The sequence below is a fragment of the Phyllostomus hastatus genome, unplaced genomic scaffold (assembly GCF_019186645.2).
Source record: "Phyllostomus hastatus isolate PE091 unplaced genomic scaffold, TTU_PhHast_1.1 phas_contig_152, whole genome shotgun sequence".
NCBI classification, from domain to species: domain Eukaryota; kingdom Metazoa; phylum Chordata; class Mammalia; order Chiroptera; family Phyllostomidae; genus Phyllostomus; species Phyllostomus hastatus.
Window position 1 is genome coordinate 5,248,702 of NW_025333622.1, and position 23,393 is coordinate 5,272,094.

Sequence of the window (23,393 nt, forward strand, 5' to 3'; positions counted from 1 at the left end):
TATCTTTACAAGTTTTACAAGTTTACATGTTTTCAATTTTTCCAGGAGGATACCCAAAAGAGGAATTTTGGGGTCATATGGTTTATTCTAGCCTTAATTTTTTGAGGACCCTCCATACTGTCTTCCATAGTGGCTGTACTAATTTGCATTCCCACCAGCAGTGAATGAGGGTTCCTTTTTCTCCACAAACTCCCAGCATGGGTGTAGAATAAAAAGTTCTTCAACATAAAAGAGGCCATATATGACAAACCCTCAGCCAATATACTCAGTGGTGGGAAACAAAAGCTTTTCTTATAAGATCAGGAACAAGACAAGGAAATTCATACTTACCACTGTCATTCAACATAGTACTGGAAGTCCAGGCAGAGCATCAGGCAAGAGAAAGAAATAAAAGGCATCCAAATCAGGAATGATGAGATAAAATTGTCACTTTCTGCAGATGACATGATTCTTTATATAGCAAACCTTAAAGACTCCATTAAAAAACTATTAGAAACAAAAACAAATACAATAAAGTGGCAGGACATAAAGTTAATGTCCAAAATTCATTGCTATCCTATATACTGCCTATGAAATTTCAGGAAAAGAAATGAAAAAAATCCTTTTACAATTATGATAAAAAAGGAAATACCTCAGAACAGACAAAAGAATTTGAAAGAGCTATACAATGAAATCTATGAGATGTTGTTAAAAGAAATTGAAGAAGACATAAAGAAATGGAATTTTTTTAACAGTGGAGTTGTTGGTTTGCACCAATGAGCAATTTCATTAGAGTGATAGTAGAGGAGGAATAATTGCAAACAGTTGGTAGTGAAATGTTTTTGAAAGGGTATTGATAAGAACTGGTGGTGCTCAGTGTGGGGTCCAAGGAGGGTAGTAGGATGATAGGTATTTTTTTATTTAAATTATATGTTTTTAATTATGGTATTACAATTGTCCAAATTTATCTCCCTTTCCCCCCTCCTAAAACCAGCACTCCCAAATTCCTCAAGCAGTCCCCACACCATGGTTCATGTCTGTGGGTTATGCATATAACTTCTTAGGCTACTCCATTTTCTGTACCGTACTTTACAGCACCATAGCTATTATGTGACTACCTTAATCCCTGCACCTCTTCACCCATTCCTCCACATCCACCTCCTATCTGGCAACCATTGAAATGTTCTCCATATCCATGATTCTGTCTCTGTTCTTCTTGTTTGCTTAGTTCATTTTTAGATCAATTGTTGATAGAGTTGTATTTTTTGCCATTTTTTTGTTCATAGCTTTGATCTTATATTTTTAAATAAGTACCTGTAATATTTCATATAATAATGTTTGGTGATGATGAACTCCTTTAGTATTTTCTTGTCTGGAAAGCTCTTTATCTGTCCTTCTGTTCTAAATGATAGCTTTGCTGGGTAGAGCAATCTTGACTGTAGACACCTGCTTTTCATGACTGAATATTTCTTGCCTAACCCCATCTAGCCTGCAGAGTTTCTTTTGAGAAGTCAGCTGACAGTGTTATAGAAACTGTCATGTAGGTAACTAACTGCTTTTCTCTTGTTGCTATTAGGATTTTATCTTTATCTTTAACCTTTGGCATTTTAATTATGATGTGTCTTGGAGTGGGCCTCTTTGCATCCATCTTGTGTGGGACTCTCTGTGTGCTTTCTGGACTTGCATGTCTATGTCCTTCACCAAATTAGGGAAGTTTTCTTGGATTATTTTTTTAAATAGATTTTCTTTTAATTTTTTTTTAAGATTTATTTATTTTTAGAGAGGGAGGGGAAGGAGAAAGAGAGAGAGAGAGAAACATCAATGTGCAGTTGCTGGGGGCCGTGGCCTGCAACCCAGGCATGTGCCCTGACTGGGAATTGAACCTGCTATGCTTTGGTTCGCAGCCCACGCTCAGTCCACTGAGCTACGCCAGCCAGGGCTTTCAAATAGATTTTCAATTGTTTGCTATTTCTTTCTTCCTTCTGGCACCCCTAATATGCAAATATTGAATACTTGAAATTGTCTTAGAGGCTGCTTACAGTGTCCCCCCTTTTTTTGGATTCTTTTTTCGGATTCTTTTTTCCTCTTGTTGTTCTGATTGGTTGTTTTTGCTTCCTGCTGTTCCAAGTCATTGATTTGATTCTTGACTTCATCCACTCTGCTGTTATTTCCCTGTAAATTGTTCTTTATTTTAATTAGTGTTTCCTTTGTTTCTGACTGGATCTTTTTTATGCTGCTGAGGTCGTCACTAAGTTCCTTGAGCATCCTTATAAACTGTCTTTTGAACTCTGCATCTGGTAGATTGCTTATCTCCATTTTGTTTATTTATTTTTTTATTTATTTTTCTTGTTTTGATCTTTTCTTTCATTTGGGCCATGTTTCTTTGTCTCCATTTTGGCAGCCTCCCTGTGTTTGTTTCTATGTATGAGGTAGAGCTGCTATGACTCTGTGTCTTCGTAGTGTGGCCTAATGTAATAGATGTCCTATGGAATTCAGTGGCACAACCTCCCTTATCACCCAAGTTGAGTACTCGAGGTGAGCCCTTCATATGGGCTGAGTACACCCCCCTCGTGTTTTGAGCCTTGGTTGCTGTTGTTAGGTCAGTGGGAGGGATTTACCCAGTCCAGTCAGCTACAAGGACTGGCTGTGACCACTGACCACTAACCTCAGCCCTCTGAGGAGGATCAGCTGTGCAGGGGTAGGGAGGTGGTGTTCTGACATGGTCTGTAGTTGTCCACTGGATGTGCAGGCTATGAGGTTCCTTGGGCCATGTCGGCCAAGGTTATCCCCCACCTGTGTTCTGCCCAGGGCCACCTTGACTGAGACATAAAGCAACCTGAGATGGCTGTTACCTACCTGTGCTGGGTTTAGAGATTCCTAGGTGAAGCCAAGCTGTGAATGTAGGCTGGCTGCTGCTATTGCCTGTCCTGGGGCCCCTTCACTGTTGCTTGAGAGAATTTAGGAAGTTGTGAAGCATGAGTCTTGACCAGCCATTCATATGGAAAAGTCATGGTTGTCAGACTGGATGGACTATAATTTGAGTGGGACAGAGTCTCAGGGGATCTCCAGAGCAGGGCAAACAGTGTTAGCCAGGTTGATGGAGTCTCATGTTTAGTACCTTCCTGCCGGCTCTGTGGTTCCATGTTGGGGAGGGCTCAGAAAAGAGACAGTGGCTTCTGCTTGCATTTCTGTCTGGGAGAAAGTTATCCCCCAGCTACCCACTTAATCCCAGACACTTCAGTTCCTCCCTGTATGCCAGTTCTGTCTTCCAAGCTGCTACCCCAGTGCTAGAGCTCAGAGGCAGTAAGTCTGAGTAAGTCCATGGGTTCTTTAAGAGGAACTGCTTGAGACCACAGAAGTTTCTTCCACTGACTCCATCCCCACTGGTTTGTGAAGCCAGAAGTTATAGGGACTTATTTTTCTGTCACTGGAACCCTGGGCTGGGAGACCTGGTATGGGGCTGGGACTCCTCGCTGCCACATTTTTATCTACCACACATGGGTGTGGGACCAGCCCATTCCACATCTCCTCTCCTTTATCAGTTTGGATAGATGTGGTTTCTTTAATTTCATAGTTGTCAGACTTCTATTCAACTCAATTTCTGATGGTTCTGAGTGATGGTTGTTCTGTATTGTAGTTGTAGTTTTGATGTGGTTGTGTGAGGAGGCAAGCTGTGTTTACTTATGCCACCCTTCTGACCAGTAGTTGTCCTTCAATTTATTTTTTTTTAAAGTGGGAGAAACAAGCATATGTGCAACTAACCCATTAAATCTAGGAGAAGTAATAATTCAAGGTGAGGGCATGAATTACTGGCTCATTGTCCTTGAATGAATGAGTAGAAATAATTGGGATCTGGTGCACAGGTTGAGGACTTCATTTAGTTGTAGAACCAATAGTTAACCTGTGCTAACAGTGAAGACAGGTGTATGGGTGTGGATATGGGCAGGTGAATATATGACATGCAGAAAGTTTCTGGAAGTTTCCCTTCATTTGCTTCTTTTTTTCTCAGTAAAATAGGAAACAAAATCATCAAGAAAAAGTGGGAAATGTTGGAGATCTAAGAATAGGTGAAGGCGTAGCAGGAGTGTCCAACCTTTTGGCGTCTCTGGGCCAGACAGGAAGAAGAGTTGTTTTGTGCCACAAATTAAATATACAAGCACTAATGAAAACCAGTGAGCAAAAAGAAAGGTTTTAAGTAAATTTACGATTTTGTGTTGGGCCACGTGCAGCCCACGGACCGCGATACCCCTGGAAACAGTTTTCTGTGTTAGTACTTCACAAACTTTAGTGTGCCTAAGAATCACTTGAAGATCTTGTTATGTATGGTACTTTTCTGAGATACACAGTTTCTGCATCTCTAATCATTTCACAGGTGATGCTTAGCCCATACATCACACTTTAAGAAGCAAAAATCTAGGAAATTGTGGTATGACATTCAAGCAGCTCTAACACTTTACTTAGGTTAGGAATACTTAAAACTAAACCAGTTGATGTGGTTATGTGTTTGTCTCCCACTGCTTTACAGCTGCAGTGGTATAGGCATGGAGAATTTAACAGGATTAGGGTTTTGCCATGTATTGCTGAACGAGAGAGGGATAAGGGAATGATTGTATTAATGGGACACAGAATCTGGTTAAGAAGCAATGTGAGGGAGAATGAGGTAATGGAGGAAAGAAAGATGATAGATAGCATCAGTGATTTATAGACCGAAAAATTTGTTGGTGTCCAAATAGAGTGTACCTATAGTATAACTATTTTTCAATAGGAATGCTGTTCAAGTGTGCAGAACTGTATTTCAGGATATGTACCAAACGTGACCCCCACATATCAAATGCCATCACTAATTTCCATTTAGAATGATGACCAAAAAGTATCCCCAACACACACATTTCTAAATGTCCTTGGAGTGGTAGGGAGTGGTGGGCACTGTCCTTTATTTTTCTATTAATATGTGACTGGCCGATAAAGTAACTAAAGGAAAATGGAAGTGAAAATTATTGAAAGAAAAGACATAAAAGCCACATAGAAGATTCATCTGTGTGGATTCTGAAATCGTTAAGAATTTTGACAACGATAATGTTGGAGAGAATGACAAGGGGCCAGGAGTTGTGACCCAAATGTGGTGGGATAGTGGATAATATAGTCTAATGAACTGAAATTTAGAGATGATAGCTTTTAAGGAGTAGACACAATATAAAAGAATACAGACACCACTTAGAAGAGCCACAGTATAAACCATGTCCCCAAGGCAAAGCCAAATTTCAATTAGGGAAAGGTGAAGAGACATTTGTGGAAATATTAACTGATAGTCTAGTTATCCAACTGTGTCTCCCCTAACTCTTTATATAGTTTAGATCTCAAAATATAAGGTACATATCTTGGGTTTCCTCACCTCTTTGCTTTTTTTTTTTTTTTTAGATTTTAATTTATTTATTTTTAGACAGAAGGGAAGGGAGGGGAAACATCAATGTGTGGTTGCCTCTCTTGTTTCCCCCCAACAAGGACCTGGCCTGTAACCCAGGCATGTGCCCTGACTGGGAATCAAACCAGCAATCCTCAGGTTCACAGACTGGCACTCAATATGCTGAGCCATACCAGCCAGGGCACCTCTGCTTCTTTGAGCCTAGAATTCCTTGCTTCTCCTGTCTTTCCCATCCACTGTGGACTATATCCACCCATCTTTTATAACCCATCTCACAAGGCTTCTTTTCTTTAAAAAAAAAAAAAAAAAAAAAACCTCCTGTATTTCCAGTTAGAAACAAATATTTCTCATCTTTAAAACTTTTTACAACTTCTGCATCTTTCTTATAATATTTGTAATTTTCTATATAATGCTACATCATATTTATTTCTTTATCACAGTCATTTATATATGTTTAGTACAGTCTTACAGTCAACAGTCACTACTGTGGTAGTTTCAATTTATTGGTTTGTAAAATATTTCAAGTTCCTTCTAGGAAATTTTGAAAAGTAAAGTTGCCTTGATGTCAGACACACAGCGACTTCAAGACTTAAAAGATGTTCCTTAAGCCCCTTCAGCATTATCTTTCTCATTTCTAAATTGGAGGTTTCAAATTTTTTTTCATTGCATTGTTGTAAAGACTAAATTAAATGGTATAAACAAGCATGTTTAGTTTTATCTAGTGAATAGTGTTGCCCATATCACACGTGTTAATGGAAACTGTGACATCCATATCACAGGATGTTGCCAAGTGTAGGCACTCAATTTTAAAATAGTTCCTCTTTCATCGTCAGTCATTACATTTTACTGTTTATGAAATACTTGCTGAATCTGTCTCCTTTAGTATGACTTCCCTATCATACTTTTAAAATTGCTGTTTCTAATAAGCCATGGACTAGGAAAACCGGTAAACCAATTTATTACAATTTATTATGAAAAAGTACATGAACTCAGAAACATCAAATTTGACATTCAGAAACTTCTCTGAATTATTCTTTGTTTTTCAGCTATGTTCTTTGAAGATAGATTTGACAAATGAAATGATACATAGGAAGGGGAGTAAGGAGTCCTTTTCCGTACCTGTTGCATATGCAGATCTAGACTTACAATTCTGGAGATAAGGAGAGTGGTCAGCGCTAGAGATCAAAACTTGGAATAACAAACGTAAAGATGCTATTTAAAACCCTGGAGCAGTACAACATCACAGTAAAGTAGGAGTCCTTAACACAGTAAAGTTAACTTTTAAATAATCAGTCTGAAGTCTTTTTTCACTTAGCCAGAATAAGAATGTAAACTATACCGTAATCTTTGACTATGCAATATGCATGTCATGTTAAATTTATAGCTGAATGTTTTTTGTTTGTTTGTTTGGTGGTTACAAGTATTTTAAAAAATCCCCAACTCAACAGAGATAATATTTTTGCAATTAGAATTACAGTTTCCATAACACCTTTACAAGACAAGGATAGATTTTACCTAAGGAACCCCAGAATTCTCCAAGGTTTGTTTTTGCCATAAAGTCAATGATTTCATTTTTATCTAATCCAAATCTTTGAAGCTGTTTATATTAGAATCATGGACCTGTTATTTAACTTGGGTGCAATCAAAATGGAAATAGATGACTTTTAAAGAGTTTTTAGGAGTTTCCAGATGTTTATGAATTTACCTTTTTAAATGCATTGACAGACAATTTTTGGATAGGAAGTATTGGAAGCAACATATAACGTGTGTCCAGAAGGTATCCAGCCATGTAATATGAAAAATAGAGACATTTATTGAAGAAGATACAAGCAAGACTCAAGAAACATTGTATATAGGACAATAATGCCTCAGTCCTCTTCAAAGTAGGCACCTGGAGACCTCACACAGTTCTCCCAATTGCCATCAGCTGCCCTGTTATGTTTTCCTGAATCTCATCAACGGTCTGAAGTCTCTTCCCATTCAAAGGTTATTTTAGTTTTGATTTATTATAGTTTGATTTAGTTATTTTAGATTTAATAGTTTGCCAAAAAACTGCAGGAGACATGATGCATTAGCAGGCACATTGTCATGATGAAGCTACCAATCACCAGTTGCCCATAGCTGCTGCCTTCTGAATCATCTGAATAGTTTCCATAGAGGAATGTTCAAGCTTAATGCAAAATTTGCTGCAGACTCATTGTTCTACTTGCTCAGTCACTTTGAATGTAATGGACACACAGTTCACATGCTCACTCAATGGTATCACATGCTCACTCACACACAGTTCACATGCTCACTCAACGCCCCACTGACTAGTACAGTGAAGTCGTCATTGTTCATACATGTGCATTTCAGTCTACTCTCCTTGGCTGCCAGGCTACATTGATGTTGTGCAAACCATTCTCCTTATATTAATAATGTTTGCACTTTTTCTGGACAGACCTCTGTATGCCCCGGTTGTCAGTGTGGGAATACTCAACTTCACTGTTGGTGGCTGAAGAATTACTGGGCACAGAGTTGCCTAATACTTGCAGTCCTCGTTTTCTTTGAATGAAGCAGACTGCTAGATTCATGCTCTTGTTGTCTTAAATAGCATACACCTAATAGCAGGATTGTTCTTTGAAGTTCTGTAGCTTTTTAGTCATTTAAATGTCATTGATTTTTACATCTTGCTTGCTTTTCTCAAATCTAATTTTTTTTCAAATCTAATTTTGCCTTACTGGTAATGCTATTTCCTCCTTTGCAATCCTAAAACTTTGTAACGTATGTCTGTCATTTTATGAGCTGTATTAGGTAATTCTTTCGATGCTAAAGGCTATTTAATTGCTACCTTTATTCTTTGAGAAAGTTGGCCTACATGCTGTAGTGTCTGAAATCTTCATTGATGACAATATCTCCCTTCCATCACTCCAAGATCCTGATTCCATCAGGTTGCTATTTGCCTAGTTTTTCATCCACATAAAAGGTTATCACCTTTTTAAAGATTGGTTGGAACTAATTTCAGTAACATTTTAATTACTTAGTCGACATAATTACACTTTTATTTATCTGAACTTTAATTTTTTTAGGTTTTATATATTCTTAGTTTTTCCTAATTAAATTTCTGATCTCTGTAGTAAATGGTATAAATTTATCTGATTTTTTTTTTTTTAAATTGAACTATAGAGATCAAAGACTTGGTAGTGCAGTGAATGTCCACCTTGGCTCACATCCAAATTGCTTTTAAACCTTTTAAAAACATTTTTGCAAATGCTATTCCTAAAGATTCTATTTTGGTAGAACTGGCTGGACCTAAGGTACCAATTTTCTTTTAAATATTTTATTTATTTATTTTTTTAGGGAGGGAATGGAGGGAGAAAGAGAAAGAGAGAAAAACATCAATGTGCGGTTGCTGGGGGCCATGGCCTGCAACCCAGGCATATGCCCTGGCTGGGAATCGAACCTGCGACACTTTGGTTCACAGCCTGAGCTCAGTCCAGTGAGCTACGCCTACCAGGGGTTGGTACCAATTTTTAAGAGCAGTCAGGATCGAAAATAGTTAGCCTAAGCTTTTTGCTTGACCCTGCCCTCTCCGAGACTCCTCCCCCATTGGATTTAGCAATACATCTAAAAACAGAAATCAACCTCCTTTCCCCAGTCTTGTCCCCTAATTCTCTGATTAAACTGTACTGCTTTCATCAGTTTTGGTGCAGTGCACACAATTGCCAGACTGAAATGTTCTATGGCAAGATCTTAGGACTGTTACTCTCCTCCTAGGGGAATGCCTAAGATAATGCTTGACCCCTATGTGTCTTAGGAGTTGCAGGCAGAGGCCTCTTCCACAATTGCAAAATCATCAGTGTCACAGGCAAGTAGTAATCAGAATTCGAAACCTTGTCATGTCTGTTAGAGATTCATGTTGGCTATAATTTGTCTGATTTAAGATTTTCTCCCTTCTGTCTACCTTTATTCCAGACCTTTGAAATATATATTGGAAAATGTATCTTAAACCCTCACATCTTTCTTATTTTAATTGTATATTTTCTCCTTATCAGAAAATGAGACAAAATGTTGATATTGACACAACCTTTTAAAAGTTTTAAATAAATTATAGGAATTTATCATCATTTAAGAGAGGCTATTAATAGTCCTGCCATCCCATTTATACTTGCATTTCAACCATATTCACAAAAATTTTAGAAAATAAAATCACAGAGTTTTTTATATCTCCTTGCTCCCATTCCATCATGGGTACATATTTATTATATATAACACTGGGAATAATTCTGGGGATTACGATGACCCTTCTTACTTATATATTGTTTTTACTTTAGAGTTCAGCCATACTTTTTGAGTACATTCCAAAGCTGTGAGCTTAAGGAAATGGAAGCAATCCTTAGTATAGTATATTAAAATATAGTCAAGAAAAATGATACAAACTTCTTCATTGCTTCTATTGCTTTCATGTCTTAATTTGTCAAGGGACCATTCACATAGTTTTTTCCATGTTATGTGTGTATTTATGTCTCTACAGTACTTTATTCAATAATTTGCTACTGTGGCATTGGTCATAAATTATACCAAGTTGTATTAGAAGAACTTGGAGGAAGAATGCCTGCTTTTGCATTTTCACCATGTTTTTGTTGCTAGAAAATGTCCTCTTAGTAGTTTACATTGAATTCTATTTAGTATATTTGTCAACAAATAGTTTTTTTTTAATTGTAGATGATATTGGTGCCCACATGAATGTAGGAAGAACTTATAAAAATTTAAATAGAACCAAAGAAGCTGAAGAATCTTATATGACGGCTAAGTCATTGATGCCTCAAGTAAGTTGTCATAATTTATTCCTGTTGTGTCATGTCTACTAAATATCCATATTGAATAAAATTATCTAGTTGTAAAAGTCCTTACCTTTTCTTCAATTTATAAGGTGTCTGATGAACCATTTCTTTAATACAAGTTTTATAAGGATTACATTTTTCTAGCTGAATTAAATTTTTTATATAGTCTATAAAAACTAAATTCATAAAGTTATGAGTTTTTGATATTCTTCGTTATAAGTTATTGATGAGTTAAACTACTTTAAGTGAAGAGAATTGTACTTGTGCACATTAGGCACTAAATCCAGAATTATCCCTATCAAAAAATAAATGAATAATACAAAGTGATACGTCTCTGTTGCTATATTATGTCCATTAGTTGTTGTAATGACACAAGTACAAGATTCACTTGATATTACAATATGTCATCAAAGTTGGAAAATATGATCCTGCCCTTGATGAGCTTAGCGGCGTCATTGGAAAAGATAGTTTTCCCTGGGCTACAGTTTTCTCAATTGTAGTGTATATTATACTATAGAATAATAGTAATAGTAATATGAAAATGAAGTTTGATAAATGATTTGAAAACAAAGTTGGACTACCTGATATCTTAAGAATTCATTTCTCATACTCTAGAGTTAAACCGTATGCAATATAGATTTTTGTCAGTATTCTATTCATTGAAAATTTGGGTCCATATGTATTATATGTAATAACCTTTACTTAATCTGAATAGTCAATTAATAAGATAATTTTACTTCCTTACTCCCAGAAAAATGAGGTTTTAGTATAACTATGAAATAAAATTAACTATCTTATTGTCACGACTAGAAATATTTTGCTGACAATGTGAAAGTTGACATGGTTTAGCAAATACACTAGACAGAGAAAGGGGAGTTCTGAGTTCTGTTTCTGATCTGATGTAAACATACTGAGACTTTAGCCTCTAAAAGTCCTGACTTATGTGACTTCATAAAGTGATACATATAAGTTAAAAGTTAATCATATTCTATTGAGCTGGCATGAATGAAAAAACTATAACCTTTAGTGCAAGAAAATACTTACATGTTATGACTACAAATGTTTTCACATTTTTATGATTTATTTTAATATAGTAGTAAAACAGCATTATCTTTTTATGCTCTGTGTATGTTTTAAATAAACTAGTAGGCATACTTCTCACTTTCATTTGGTAATGAAATATCAATTATGAAAATGCCTTTTCTTCTGAACAGATTATTCCTGGTAAAAAATATGCAGCCAGAATTGCCCCTAACCACCTAAACGTTTATATTAATCTGGCCAACCTGATCCGGGCAAATGAGTCCCGACTGGAAGAAGCAGATCAGCTTTATCGACAAGCTATAAGCATGAGACCCGACTTCAAGCAGGCTTATATCAGCAGGTACTGTAATTCACAGCAAGCTGTTGTTACAGAAGATTGAAGCTGTGTCTGCATGTTACATTTTGACTAAATTAGGTTTTTCCCCTCAGTAATCTTACTTGCAACTGACAACATAGAAACATACCCCATTAGACTAGCAGTCAAATTTACTTGATTTGATTTAAAATTGACAAGGATACTCATAACTTATATTAGCAAATTTTAGGTTTTGTATGAAAGAAAGGTTAAAAGAAGTTCCTTAGATTTATTTGCTTATCACCAAATTCATTTTATTTAAAACACCTGAAACTTATATTTTATAGTAAGTAATTCTAATATCCAACTCTTAGAAGCTTTCTTAAATAAGTACTGAGAATTAACTGGTCATTGATGCCTTTACCACAAAGAAACATTTCAGTTGTCAATAAAAATAGATTTTTGACAACTAGAGGAGAGGTGAGAGATAAAGGGAAAGAAGGGGGAGGGTCTAGTCAAGAAACATGCGTAAACGACCTGTGGACAACAGCTGGGGGTTTGACTGGGAGCTGAGGGTGGGGTAGAGTAACGGGGGAAAACTGGGACAACTGTAGTTGAGCAACAATTTAAAAAATAGATTATTATGAAAAATAAACTTTTGGTGTCACATTTTAGAACTTGATATATGTATTTTCCTATCTTAGTGTTACCATTTATGTTATACTTGAGGAAAATAGTGTGTTAAACTGTTTTGTGCCCAGCCCAAAAACCTAATAATCATAATTTATGACATTCATTGTTTCTATACAGAAAATGCATTCAGAATTTAGTAAGTTTTTGATCTCGTCATTAGTTGGAGGCCATCTTTGTTCATCCTTATCTAGTACTTTTTGAAATTCACTAGGTTTAGTGGGGTTGTGTCTGTAAATAAAAACCTGTCATGGGTTAATATATAAAGAATGATTCAACAGTCTCTGCATAAAGAGATAACATTTTGGATAAATACTCATTCTAGAAGTTCCCTAATCAAGAATATTAATAGTTGTTCATTTGATTTCATCCCTATTCTGATAATTTAGGAAAGAACAGTAATATAATAAAAATACTCTAGCATCATTACTTAAATTGATTTGCATATATGTAATTAATTAAAGTGATGTTTTAAACTCTCTAACAGGAGACAGAACCATAATAGAAAGTTTCTAAAATAGTTTTGAAATCGTAATCTGCAGTTCCAAAAGAGTTTCTTCAAAGATATCAGCAGGTGGCACTAGTGCCCTGTCCACCCTACTTAGTCAGGTTCATTTTAACTTTTTCTTTCTCCAATGAATGGTCATTTTATAAAAATACATTGAAAATAAAATCAATATAAGAAGAGTTAAAATTTTTCTAATGTTCTACTTTTCATATAGTAAGGCTTCTAACAGATTAAAATACTGGAATTTCCCCATCACTACCTTTTATATTTTCTTTCTTCAAATGCTACTACCTGGTCTCCTAACAAATTGATCTCCTACTTTGGTTGCTGTCATTTTTCTGAAATAGTATATTCTGCCTCCTTTCAAGATATATTCAAAGAATATATTTTTTCTGTCTCCCTTTCTTGAATATCTCCCCACACCTTAATCTCTAAAGCCAGGCATGCTTTTTCCTTCTTTAATAATATTTGAAAACATATCAAGCCAAATCTGCCAAACTGTGATAGTTTTTTTTTTTTTAATAAACTTATTTGGTTAGCATTGGTTAATAATATTATATAAATTTCAGCTGTACAAAATTATAATTCACAAGATTATGACTTGATATCTTTGTACTCTACTGTGTTACCGCCACCCAAAGTTTAGTTCCCTCCATCACCATGTATTTGACTCCCTTTACCCACTTTGCCCTCCCTGGCCCAACCTCTTTCCTCTCCACTACCAGCATTCTGTTGTTTGTATCTGAGTTTGTTTTTATTTGTTTTGTTTGTTATTTTTTGTTTTAATGACACATGTGAGTGAAAACATACATTTTTTGTCCTTTTCCATCTGACTTATTTCATTCAGCATAATACTCTCAAGATTCATCCACGTTGTCACAAATGGCAATATTTTGTTTCTTTTTATGGATGAGTACTATTCCATTTTACATATATACATATATCTGTATATATGTATACATATCACATCACATCTTTATCAGTCACCTGTCATTGGACACTTAGGTTGTTTTCATATCTTCACTATTATAAATAATGATGCAGTGAATATAGGGATATAGATAGCTTTATGATGATAAGTGTGTTCATATTTTTAGGGTAAATACTCATAAGAGGAATTGCTGGATCATATGGTAGTTTTATTTATTTTTTATTGAATCTTAGTATTTTTTAATCTCTCTTTTTAAGATTTTATTTATTTATTTTTAGAGAGGGAAGGGAGGGGGAGAGAGAGAGAGAGAGAGAGAGAGAAACATTAACGTGCAGTTGCTGGGGGGTCATGGCCTGCAACCCAGGCATGTGCCCTGACTGGGAATCGAACCTGCGACCCTTTGGTTCACAGCCTGCACTCAATCCACTAAGCTACGCCAGCCAGGTAGTAGTTTTATTCTTAATTTTTTGAGAAACCTGTATTCTGTTTTCCATAGTGGCTGTTACCGATTTACATTCCTACAAGCAGTGTTGTGAGGGTTCCCTTTTCTCCACACCTTCAACACTTGTTATTTCTCATCTTTTTTTATGATAACCATTCTGACAAGTATGAGGTGGTATACCGTTGGGGTTTTGACTTGTCTTTCCCTAATAACTAGTGATATTGAACAACTTTTCATGCACCTATTGGCCATTTGTGTATCTTGCTTGAAAAAGTGTCTATTCAGGTCTTCTGCCCATTTATTAAACATATTTTTGTTGTTGTGTGAGTTCTTTATATATTTTGGATATTAGCCTCTGTTGGGAGATACTGTTTGCTAATATCTTCTCCCATTCAGTTGGTTGCCTTTTCTTAGAGATGTTTTGTTTCATTTCTTTTGCTGTGCAGGAGCTTTTTAGTTTGATTTCTTTATTTTTGCTTTTATTTCTCTTGAGCTTAGGGTTAAGTTTACAAACCCCCCCGGCACCAAGGTTCCAAGTTTAGCACCTATGTTTTTGTCTGTGTATTTTATTCTTTCAGGTGTTACATTCAAATCTTAAATCTATTTTGAGTCAGTTTTTGTGTATGGTGTACGATAATAGTCTAGTTTCCTTCTTTTGCATGTAGCTCCAATTTTCCCAACACCATTTATTGAAGAGACTTTTCCTCTCTTACTGTATATTCTTGGCTCCTTTGTTGAAAGTTAGTTATCCATATAGGTGGGGGTTTATTTCTGGGCTCTCAGTTCTGTTTCATTTTTCTGTATGTTTGTTTTTCTGCCAGTACTATGCTGTTTTGTTTTTTTCAATTTCACTGTTTTAATTCACCTACCATTATAGCATATGCAATTCCTCCATGTAATTACAACTCTTTATAGTGTTCTTCTTTTTATTGGTTATATGATCGTCCCTTAGTAGGTAGATGTATCATTGTTTAATGGTTTTAAGAAACACCATGGAGTTTGGTTCCTGAATGTGACTATTCAATTCCTCTTCCTTCCAACAGAAAATAGACACTGAGAACAATACAAAGGCAGGCGGGATACAGAATACCAAACCCAAACTGTGGTTATCAGCCATGAATCATGGCAGAATGCTGAGTGTTATCTGGGGGGGAAAGGTTGACAGAAAAGGTTAGAGAAAAAAAAATGTTCTTGGTTTCAACTTTGTAAGTATGGCTATCTAGAACCCACAACTACAATGCTTTTGGTTACTGTGGGTTTGTGATATAGTTTATTATAGTTTGTGATACCTTTTGCTTTGTTCTTTTTTTCTAAGTATTGCTTTGGCTACATGGTTATTTTTGAAAGAGAACTTTAAGAACCTCAGGTAAAAGGAAAAAAGAAAGCTGTGAATATATGGAAAAGCTTAAAACCTGTGAAAAATAATATCTATAAACTGGCATGGTAATGTTGTAAGTAAAGCTTGTGCTTGATTTTTCCACAGAGGAGAATTGCTTTTAAAAATGAATAAACCTTTCAAAGCGAAAGAAGCATATCTTAAAGCACTAGAGTTGGACAGAAATAATGCAGATCTTTGGTACAACTTGGCAATTGTTCATATTGAACTTAAAGAACCAAATGAAGCTCTGAAAATTTTCAATCATGCTTTACAACTAAATCCAAAGCATAAGCTAGCATTATTCAATTCCGCTATCTTAATGCAGGAATCAGGTATGTTTCCCAAACTATTTCTATATTTAAACACTTGTAATTTGAAATACAGTAAAACCTTAACTTAAAATATATTACTTGTAACAGACATTTTATGAATGGATAGTTGATATCAAAACTGTATCAGAGCTCTGGCCGGGTAGCTCAGCTGGTTAGAGTGTAGTCCCCACACACCACATTTGTGGTTCCATCCCTGGTCAGGGCATGCACAAGAGTCAGCCAATGAATATATCAATAAGTTTGGAACAATAAATCGGTATTTCCCTCTGTCTCTCTCTAAAAATCAAGATATTAAAAAAAAGAGGTGAAGGGGTTAGCCAAAAAACATGTACGCATAACATGTAGACACGGACAACAGTGTGGTGACAGCCAGAGAGAAGGCAGTGCAGGGCGGGTGGAGGTGTGCCAGGGGAAGAAAATGAGAACATCTGTGATAGTGTCAGCTATAAAGATAAAGAAAAAATGTTTTAAAAACCTGTATAAATGATTTATAAGTAGAATTTTTAACATACTTAAACTTCTCAAGTAATATGCACTAACATATAAGATAATACTAATTGTTCTCATATATGTTAAGACTGATTTTGCAGGCAATCTATTAAGCAGTGTCTTTCTATTCTGTCATTTTATGCACAGACATATATAATCTCCTATATAAATATGTTGTTCAAATAATCTGAACTTGTATAATTTTTTACATAATTATTTCTAGGGAGTCATAAGCTTTGTATGTTTTATTTTTTTTTAAGATTTTATTTATTTATTTTTAGAGAAAGAAGGAAGGGAGAAAGAGAGAAAGAGAAAGAGAAGCATCAATGTGCAGTTGTTGGGGGTCATGGCCTGCAACCCAGACATGTACCCTGACTGGGAATCGAACCTGCGACACTGGTTCACAGCCCACGCTCAATCCACTGAGCTATGCCAGCTAGGGAGCTTTGTATGTTTTAGAAAAAAAATATTATTCTATCTTCCCTGGATTTCTAAGACCAAATACTTTTGGTGTTATTTTGTGTTCAATTTGTATTGTTTTCTGAGATATTATTATAATTTCCTATAACTTCTGTGATAAGCAAAACAATTATTAATTATAATAAATTGGGTTTTGATATATAGGGACTTTATTATTACTCAGAAGGCTGGGTATATGATTTATAATATTTTATGTTTGGAAAATCTTTGTATTAGATTCACGTCTTTAGTTAATTCTTAAATTTTTTTAAACTTTTGCAAAAAATGAACAGATCATAAGATCATCTTATTTAGAGAGAAGGGAAAGAAGGGAGAAAGAGAAGGTAGGCAACATCAATGTGTGGTTGCCTCTCACGCACCCCCTAGTGGGGACCTGGCCCTCAACCCAGGCATGTGCCCTGACCAGCGACCCTTTGGTTCACACATAGAGCTAGAGCTTTGAGATTTCTTTTGCCAATCTGCTATTTAGTAGATTAGTGCAGACCTAATAAATATAATAAATACCCCAACACTATATGGCCAGTTTAGTAATTGGTCCAAGATAGGAACTTAAGCCTACTGATTTATTTTCAAGTTTTCTTTATTCATCATATTGTTAAGTAAAATAATATAAGGAGGTCTTATGCCTGGTATTCAAAAAAGTATAAATTTAGAGAGCAGCTAATATTTTTGTGAAGTTAGCCAACCTTAATATTCATGAAAGGGCCCATTATCCAACATAAGATTGTATAGTTATAAGGTTTATAATTACAGAACTTGAATTTTTTTGTTTTTACTTCCAATAAAGTAATCAAAGTAAACATTTATTTACTAACTCCTAATTTATATTTATAAGCTTTATATTTAAGGTATATTTTACCTTTGAAACATTCTTAAGAATTTGAAGTAGCATATAAAAATCTTATTTAGCCCTGGCCAAGTAGTACAGTTGGTTACAGCATCATTCTGATATGCCAAAGTTGTGGGTTCAGTCCCTAGTCAGAGCACATATAAGAAACAGCCAGTGAATGAATGAATAAATAAGTGGAACAACACATCACTGTTTCTCTCCCTCTCCTTTTCTCTCTCTAAATCAATAAATAAAATTTAAAAAATATATCTTATTTAGTAAGAATAAAACATTTTATTTATCCAATAATAGTTAATATTTACTAAACATTGTTACACATTTTGCATGTAACTCTAAGAAAATTCATAAGTTAACCCAGAGGAGTTAAATAACTTATTCAATGTATAAAGGCATAGTGTTAACAGAGTCAAGATTGAATACATGTCTGTTGGCACATTTCATGCCTTTTAACTCTTTATCCTCCCTCTACTACTTCCAGTTAGCTTCCAAACTGTAAGGACATATTTTGTCCCCTTTGAGGCATTCTTACTGCTTTAAAGGAAAGGAAATGAGTTATGATTTCAGTGTTTCAAACACACTCTTTACTGTGAAGACTTTACGGTTTTGCCTTCTGCTGTTTGACTTAGGTTCAGCAATTAGTTGTTTTGATGCTGTCATTTTATATTGTAAATAGATAAAATATGAAAGTGGTTTTTCCTCAGACTTAATTTATTTGCTAACAGTATGATTTTTTAAAATTATTCATAGGTGAGGTTAAACTCAGACCTGAAGCTAGAAAACGACTTCTAAGCTATATAAATCAAGAGCCACAAGACGCTAATGGTTATTTCAATCTGGGAATGCTTTGCATGGATGACAAAAAGGACACTGAAGCAGAGATGTGGATGAAGAAAGCCATAAAATTACAAGCTGACTTCAGAAGTGCTTTATTTAATCTGGCTCTGCTGTATTCTCAGACCGCAAGGGAATTAAGGGCTTTGCCAGTTTTAGAAGAGTTACTCAGATACTACCCTGATCATATTAAAGGTCTCATTTTAAAAGGAGACATTCTGATGAATCAAAAGAAAGATGTACATGGAGCCAAAAAATGTTTTGAAAAGATTTTGGAGCTGGATCCAAGCAATGTGCAAGGAAAACACAATCTTTGTGTTGTTTATTTTGAAGAAAAGGACTTACTAAAAGCTGAAACATGCCTGATTGAAACATTGGCATTAGCACCACATGAAGAATACATCCGACGCCATTTGAATATAGTCAGAGATAAAATTTCCTCAGCCACTTTAATAGAACAACCAATATTCCCTGCTGGTAGGACTTTAGGTGTACCAAGAGACAAAAGTAGAACTGAAAATATAAAAGATTCGAGAAGTGAACCCAGACCCACAGAGAAAATAAAAACAAGTGATAATAAAAGTCAGTCTAAATCCAACAAACAATTAGGAGAGAATGCAGGCAAAGAGACCCCTCACAAAACAACAAAAGAAGTCAAAGAAATTGAAAAGAAAAGAGTTGCTGCTTTAAAAAGACTGGAGGAGATTGAGCGTATTTTAAATGGTGAATAACATTACTCTGTATTCTGTGACAGTGGTTTCAAAGAACTACCTGTGTCATGTGATTGCTTATGGGAGCTTTGAAAAATGGTAGAGATTCATAACAACCTCTACATAGAATCAAAATAAGATTTTTACTAAAAACCTGCCTTACCCCAGGGTATGTATTATATAAGATATGGCAGTAATTTTATGAGTTTTGGTGAATATAGCAGAAATATTAAATTATAGCTGGCCAATTTGTATCTTTTGTAATAGAAGAGAGATTCTCTCAGCAAAAGAACCTTGACTACTCTCAATTAAAAATAGTCTGGGACCTGAATGATAACCCCTGGGGGTCAAATCCAACATTTGCTGTTTTATTCTGTGAATTCTCATTTATTAACTGACTTCATTTTTCCTTTACCTGTTGGAATCTGGCTATAGACTAGAAACATTGATTGCATACTTTTTATTTTCAGTGAGTGACCTTCTGTTTAACCAACAGACTTAGCCTACAAAAGAATACTGGCTTTATTTGTATTCTTTTGTTGATATTTAGAATGAATATCGGATGAAACATTAAAATAAGTCATGTAACATGTGAGCTTAAGAATATATTTTCATAATTTTGCTTGTCTTTCACTCTAAATCACAATTTTTAATCAGGTAAAGTTTTTAGTGTTTATAAACACAACACATTTCTAATGGTGCTCATATATACTGTATTTTTTTTTAATGTACTGAGAATTTCACAGCATGAACCACATAATCACGATTATCTTTGACTTCCCAAACTACTCATGTTTTTTGGGTCAAAGTCATATTAAAAAGCCTCAATAACTATAATTTTATTTAAATTTTTGAGTTAAAACAGTTTCTTTTATCTTAGTATTATCTCTAGTGTTATTTGAACTTCAATTTTGTTTCAAACACCTCAAGCAACCTTAAGCAACTAAACTGAGTTCTGTTTAACTGAAGGCAAACAATGTGACAAAGTTTATTTTTTAAACACTAAGTTCTTAGTATCTTGTTATGTTGTATATTTTATTAAATATTTATTTTGACTACTGAGCTTTCATAAAAATTTTAAAGCTGTTTTAATTAAGTGTGGAAAACAAATTACTTTGCATTTTCCGGTATAAGCATGTATTGTGGTTTAACCAAAATTCCTTCATTTTTGGCCTGCTGTCCAGCTTATAAAAGATAATTAGCCATATTATTGAATTAATAAATTGGTCAGTGGTTTTAGCACATTTAAACCTGAAAACTGTTAGGCTAAAGAGTAGATACAAATCATATTTATTAACTTAAATTTACTATTTTTCTTGACTTAAAATGCAGTTTTAAATGAACTTCATAATACTTAGTAAACTTGATTTTAACTTAAAATGTTAAAGCAAACATCTTGGGATAGTAACAAATTCCTAACTATGTAGAACTTCAAAAACTTTCTGTTTCTTTTGAGATAACTAATATCTAATGTGTGTTTCAAAAACCATATCTCTATAACTTTTTTAAAGAAATGTTTTATAAATAGGTCACAAGAAAAGTGGTCTGCATTAAGGACTCACACTAGGTTCCCTGAGGCTCTATTATAGATTACTTTTTAGGTAATTTAAAGCAAGCACTGATAGTAATGGTGGCTCATTCTTGATGTAGGAGATTATGTCAATCATTATAGCAGTACCTAATTTCGGTTCTTAAATTATGGCTTTGTGATTCCAGATACATAGTGGAGAGTACCTCATATACCTCTATGACTTGAAAATGAAATCTCCGATATTCTTACGTTCTTTCCACATGTCTTCCGAAAAAAATTTCTGAGTGTGATGTTTTGTTATAGTAGCAAGTGAGTACAGTTCAGAAAAGTAGAAGGAAAATTGTCATGACAACAGACCATAATAAAAGCTTTGAGTAATATTTTAGTAAAGTTCTATAAGTCTTCAAAAGATAAAAGATATATTAATGTTACCCAGATTTTTGTATAGAAAAAAGAACTTCCTCCCTATTAACACTTAGAAGAGTGCTTCCTACCATGTAGGGAGTGCTTATATATTTGAATTTTAAATAATTTATTTAAATCAAAACCAGCCTGAGTAATGAGGAATTTTTCCAAATCAATGTTTCTTAACCCTCACTTTATATTAAAATCATCTTAATATGGACCCTGTCCATAAAGCAGTTAAATCTGAATTTTTTATGGTGGAGCTATTAAAGGCTTCTAAAGTTCTCCAGTTGATTCTAATTTGTGGTCAGGGTTAATGATCACTGCTCTAAATTCAAGAAAACTCTCTTCTCTCTCCTGTATTAACTTTTTAAGTAAGTAATATAACCCAATTAAGTTTTTATGTTTTTACAGTTTTATTAAGGAATATGCTCTTCTGATAACTAGTAGAGTCCTCACATAACAGCATCAATAACTTCTTGAAAACTCCTACTTTCAGTAAAACGACATATGATGAAACCAGTTTACTACAGGTTAATTGATAAAAAAAGAGTTACTTTCCTACAGCATATTTCTGGTCACAAAAACCTCACCAAACTTCTAAATACCCAAAACACTTTTAATAATAAACATTGAAATAAATATGCTAGATACACATTTTAAAAAGATTAATGAAAACAAGTAATAGAATTTCCAAACCTTTTATTTCAGTTCAAGGTCAAGGGAGGCCAGAGCTTCTCCTAAGCAGCTCGGAGCACAGAGCAGGCACCTGTCCTGGACCAAATGCCCTCCCATCCCCCAGCTCACACACCCACACCCACTGAGACTGGACAGCGTAGACGGACACTCCCGTTAAACTACCTTGCACATCTTTGGATGTAGGAAGAAATCAAATATCTGGAGAAAACACACACAGTTGTCCCACTGGGAATCAGTCCCCCCCCCCCATCAACATTGTGTCATTAAAAAGGACATTGAACAAAATGTTTCTTGAAAACTTGTATTTATTCCAAGTTCCATCAAGTTTACTTACATGTCAGATGATTATTTCTTCTCTTTAAGCTCATAATAAAAATTCATCCAAACTGTTCAGGTGAGGAAAAGGTCATAGAACTGCCTTTTTGGGAAAATAGAAGGTAGGGATATTTAGGCCAGTTCACTAACCTGTGGTTCTGAGCATATGTAAATTTGGAAAAGAAAACATGGATTGTGTGCTGGTGAAGGATGTGGTTTTAGTTCTCACTGTTTTACAGAGGAATCTATTGATACTTCCCTAGAGCTCTAGGAAAGCTTTGACAATCCCCAAGGAGCAATTAATTATGTTACCATTTCACTGCTTCTCAGAAGGAAGAATTGTTTTTGATTTATTGCTCCTATATGTGTTCCTTACAAACATTCAGAATTGGGAAACTTATCTTACAATTATTTCAGTAAGTAATTTTATGAGGTTGGTGTCTTGGAGCACAAAACAAATATTTTGCAATTGTGTGTTTACTTTTATGTAAATATTTGGTATGTGAATTACACAATTTTAATAAAACCATGGTTTTCATTACATCTAATTTGAGCTTTCAACTTCATGTTACAGAATGCTTCTTTAAAGAGATTTCAGTGAAAAATATTATGAAAATATATAGATTTGTATATTGATTTGTACTTCAGAAATCCATATGTTTGTTGTATTTATTTTTTTAAAAAACTTCCTAATTATCTGCATGACTAAATAGTATTTAAAATAAACCCCTCCAAAATGTCTGGTACCTTTGTCCAAAATTTTAACTCTTAGAAACTGTCAGTTATCCATGTTAAGAGTTCATAAGAAAGTAGTTTAAAGTCATATGAATTTTATATTACTTTGGTGTCTGTGTATACCATATTTCTCAATATTCACTATTAAATTGATACTTTATAAATTCTTAACCTGAACTGTCTTTACTATTAAAATTTAAAAAGACAATAAGGTATCAGATTTCTGCCCTTTCAAAAAGGAAAGCTGGCAGGTAGTTTTATTAGCAGTCACCTAAGAAAGGCATGCGCCAGTTTCATTTGTAACAGTGATATGTTTTTAACCCTGAGTGACAGAAACTAAATTAAGAAAATGAGACAGTTAAACTTAAGCGCGAATACTATACATATGCACAATTAGACATCAGTGGAGTCAAATAATGAAGAGTCTAAGCTATAGGTCTATCTTCATTCAAACCGTGGTACCACCCTTACCAGTATAGCTTAAAGAAATTTGTTTAACCTGTA

The 23,393-nt window shown here is 34.7% G+C and overlaps 1 protein-coding gene across 2 annotated transcripts in view; it reads left to right on the forward strand.

Moving 5' to 3' along the window:
- Positions 1-23,026, forward strand: part of TMTC3 (transmembrane O-mannosyltransferase targeting cadherins 3) — a 77,291-nt gene extending 54,265 nt beyond the window's left edge. For both annotated transcript variants that reach the window (XM_045830570.1, XM_045830569.1), the window contains exons 11-14: positions 10,106-10,209; positions 11,439-11,608; positions 15,618-15,844; positions 18,411-23,026. In XM_045830570.1, coding sequence (XP_045686526.1) covers positions 10,106-10,209; positions 11,439-11,608; positions 15,618-15,844; positions 18,411-19,225 — 1,316 coding nt within the window. In that variant the 3' untranslated portion in view covers positions 19,226-23,026. The remainder of the gene's footprint in view (positions 1-10,105; positions 10,210-11,438; positions 11,609-15,617; positions 15,845-18,410) is intronic.
- The last annotated feature ends 367 nt before the right edge of the window (positions 23,027-23,393 follow it).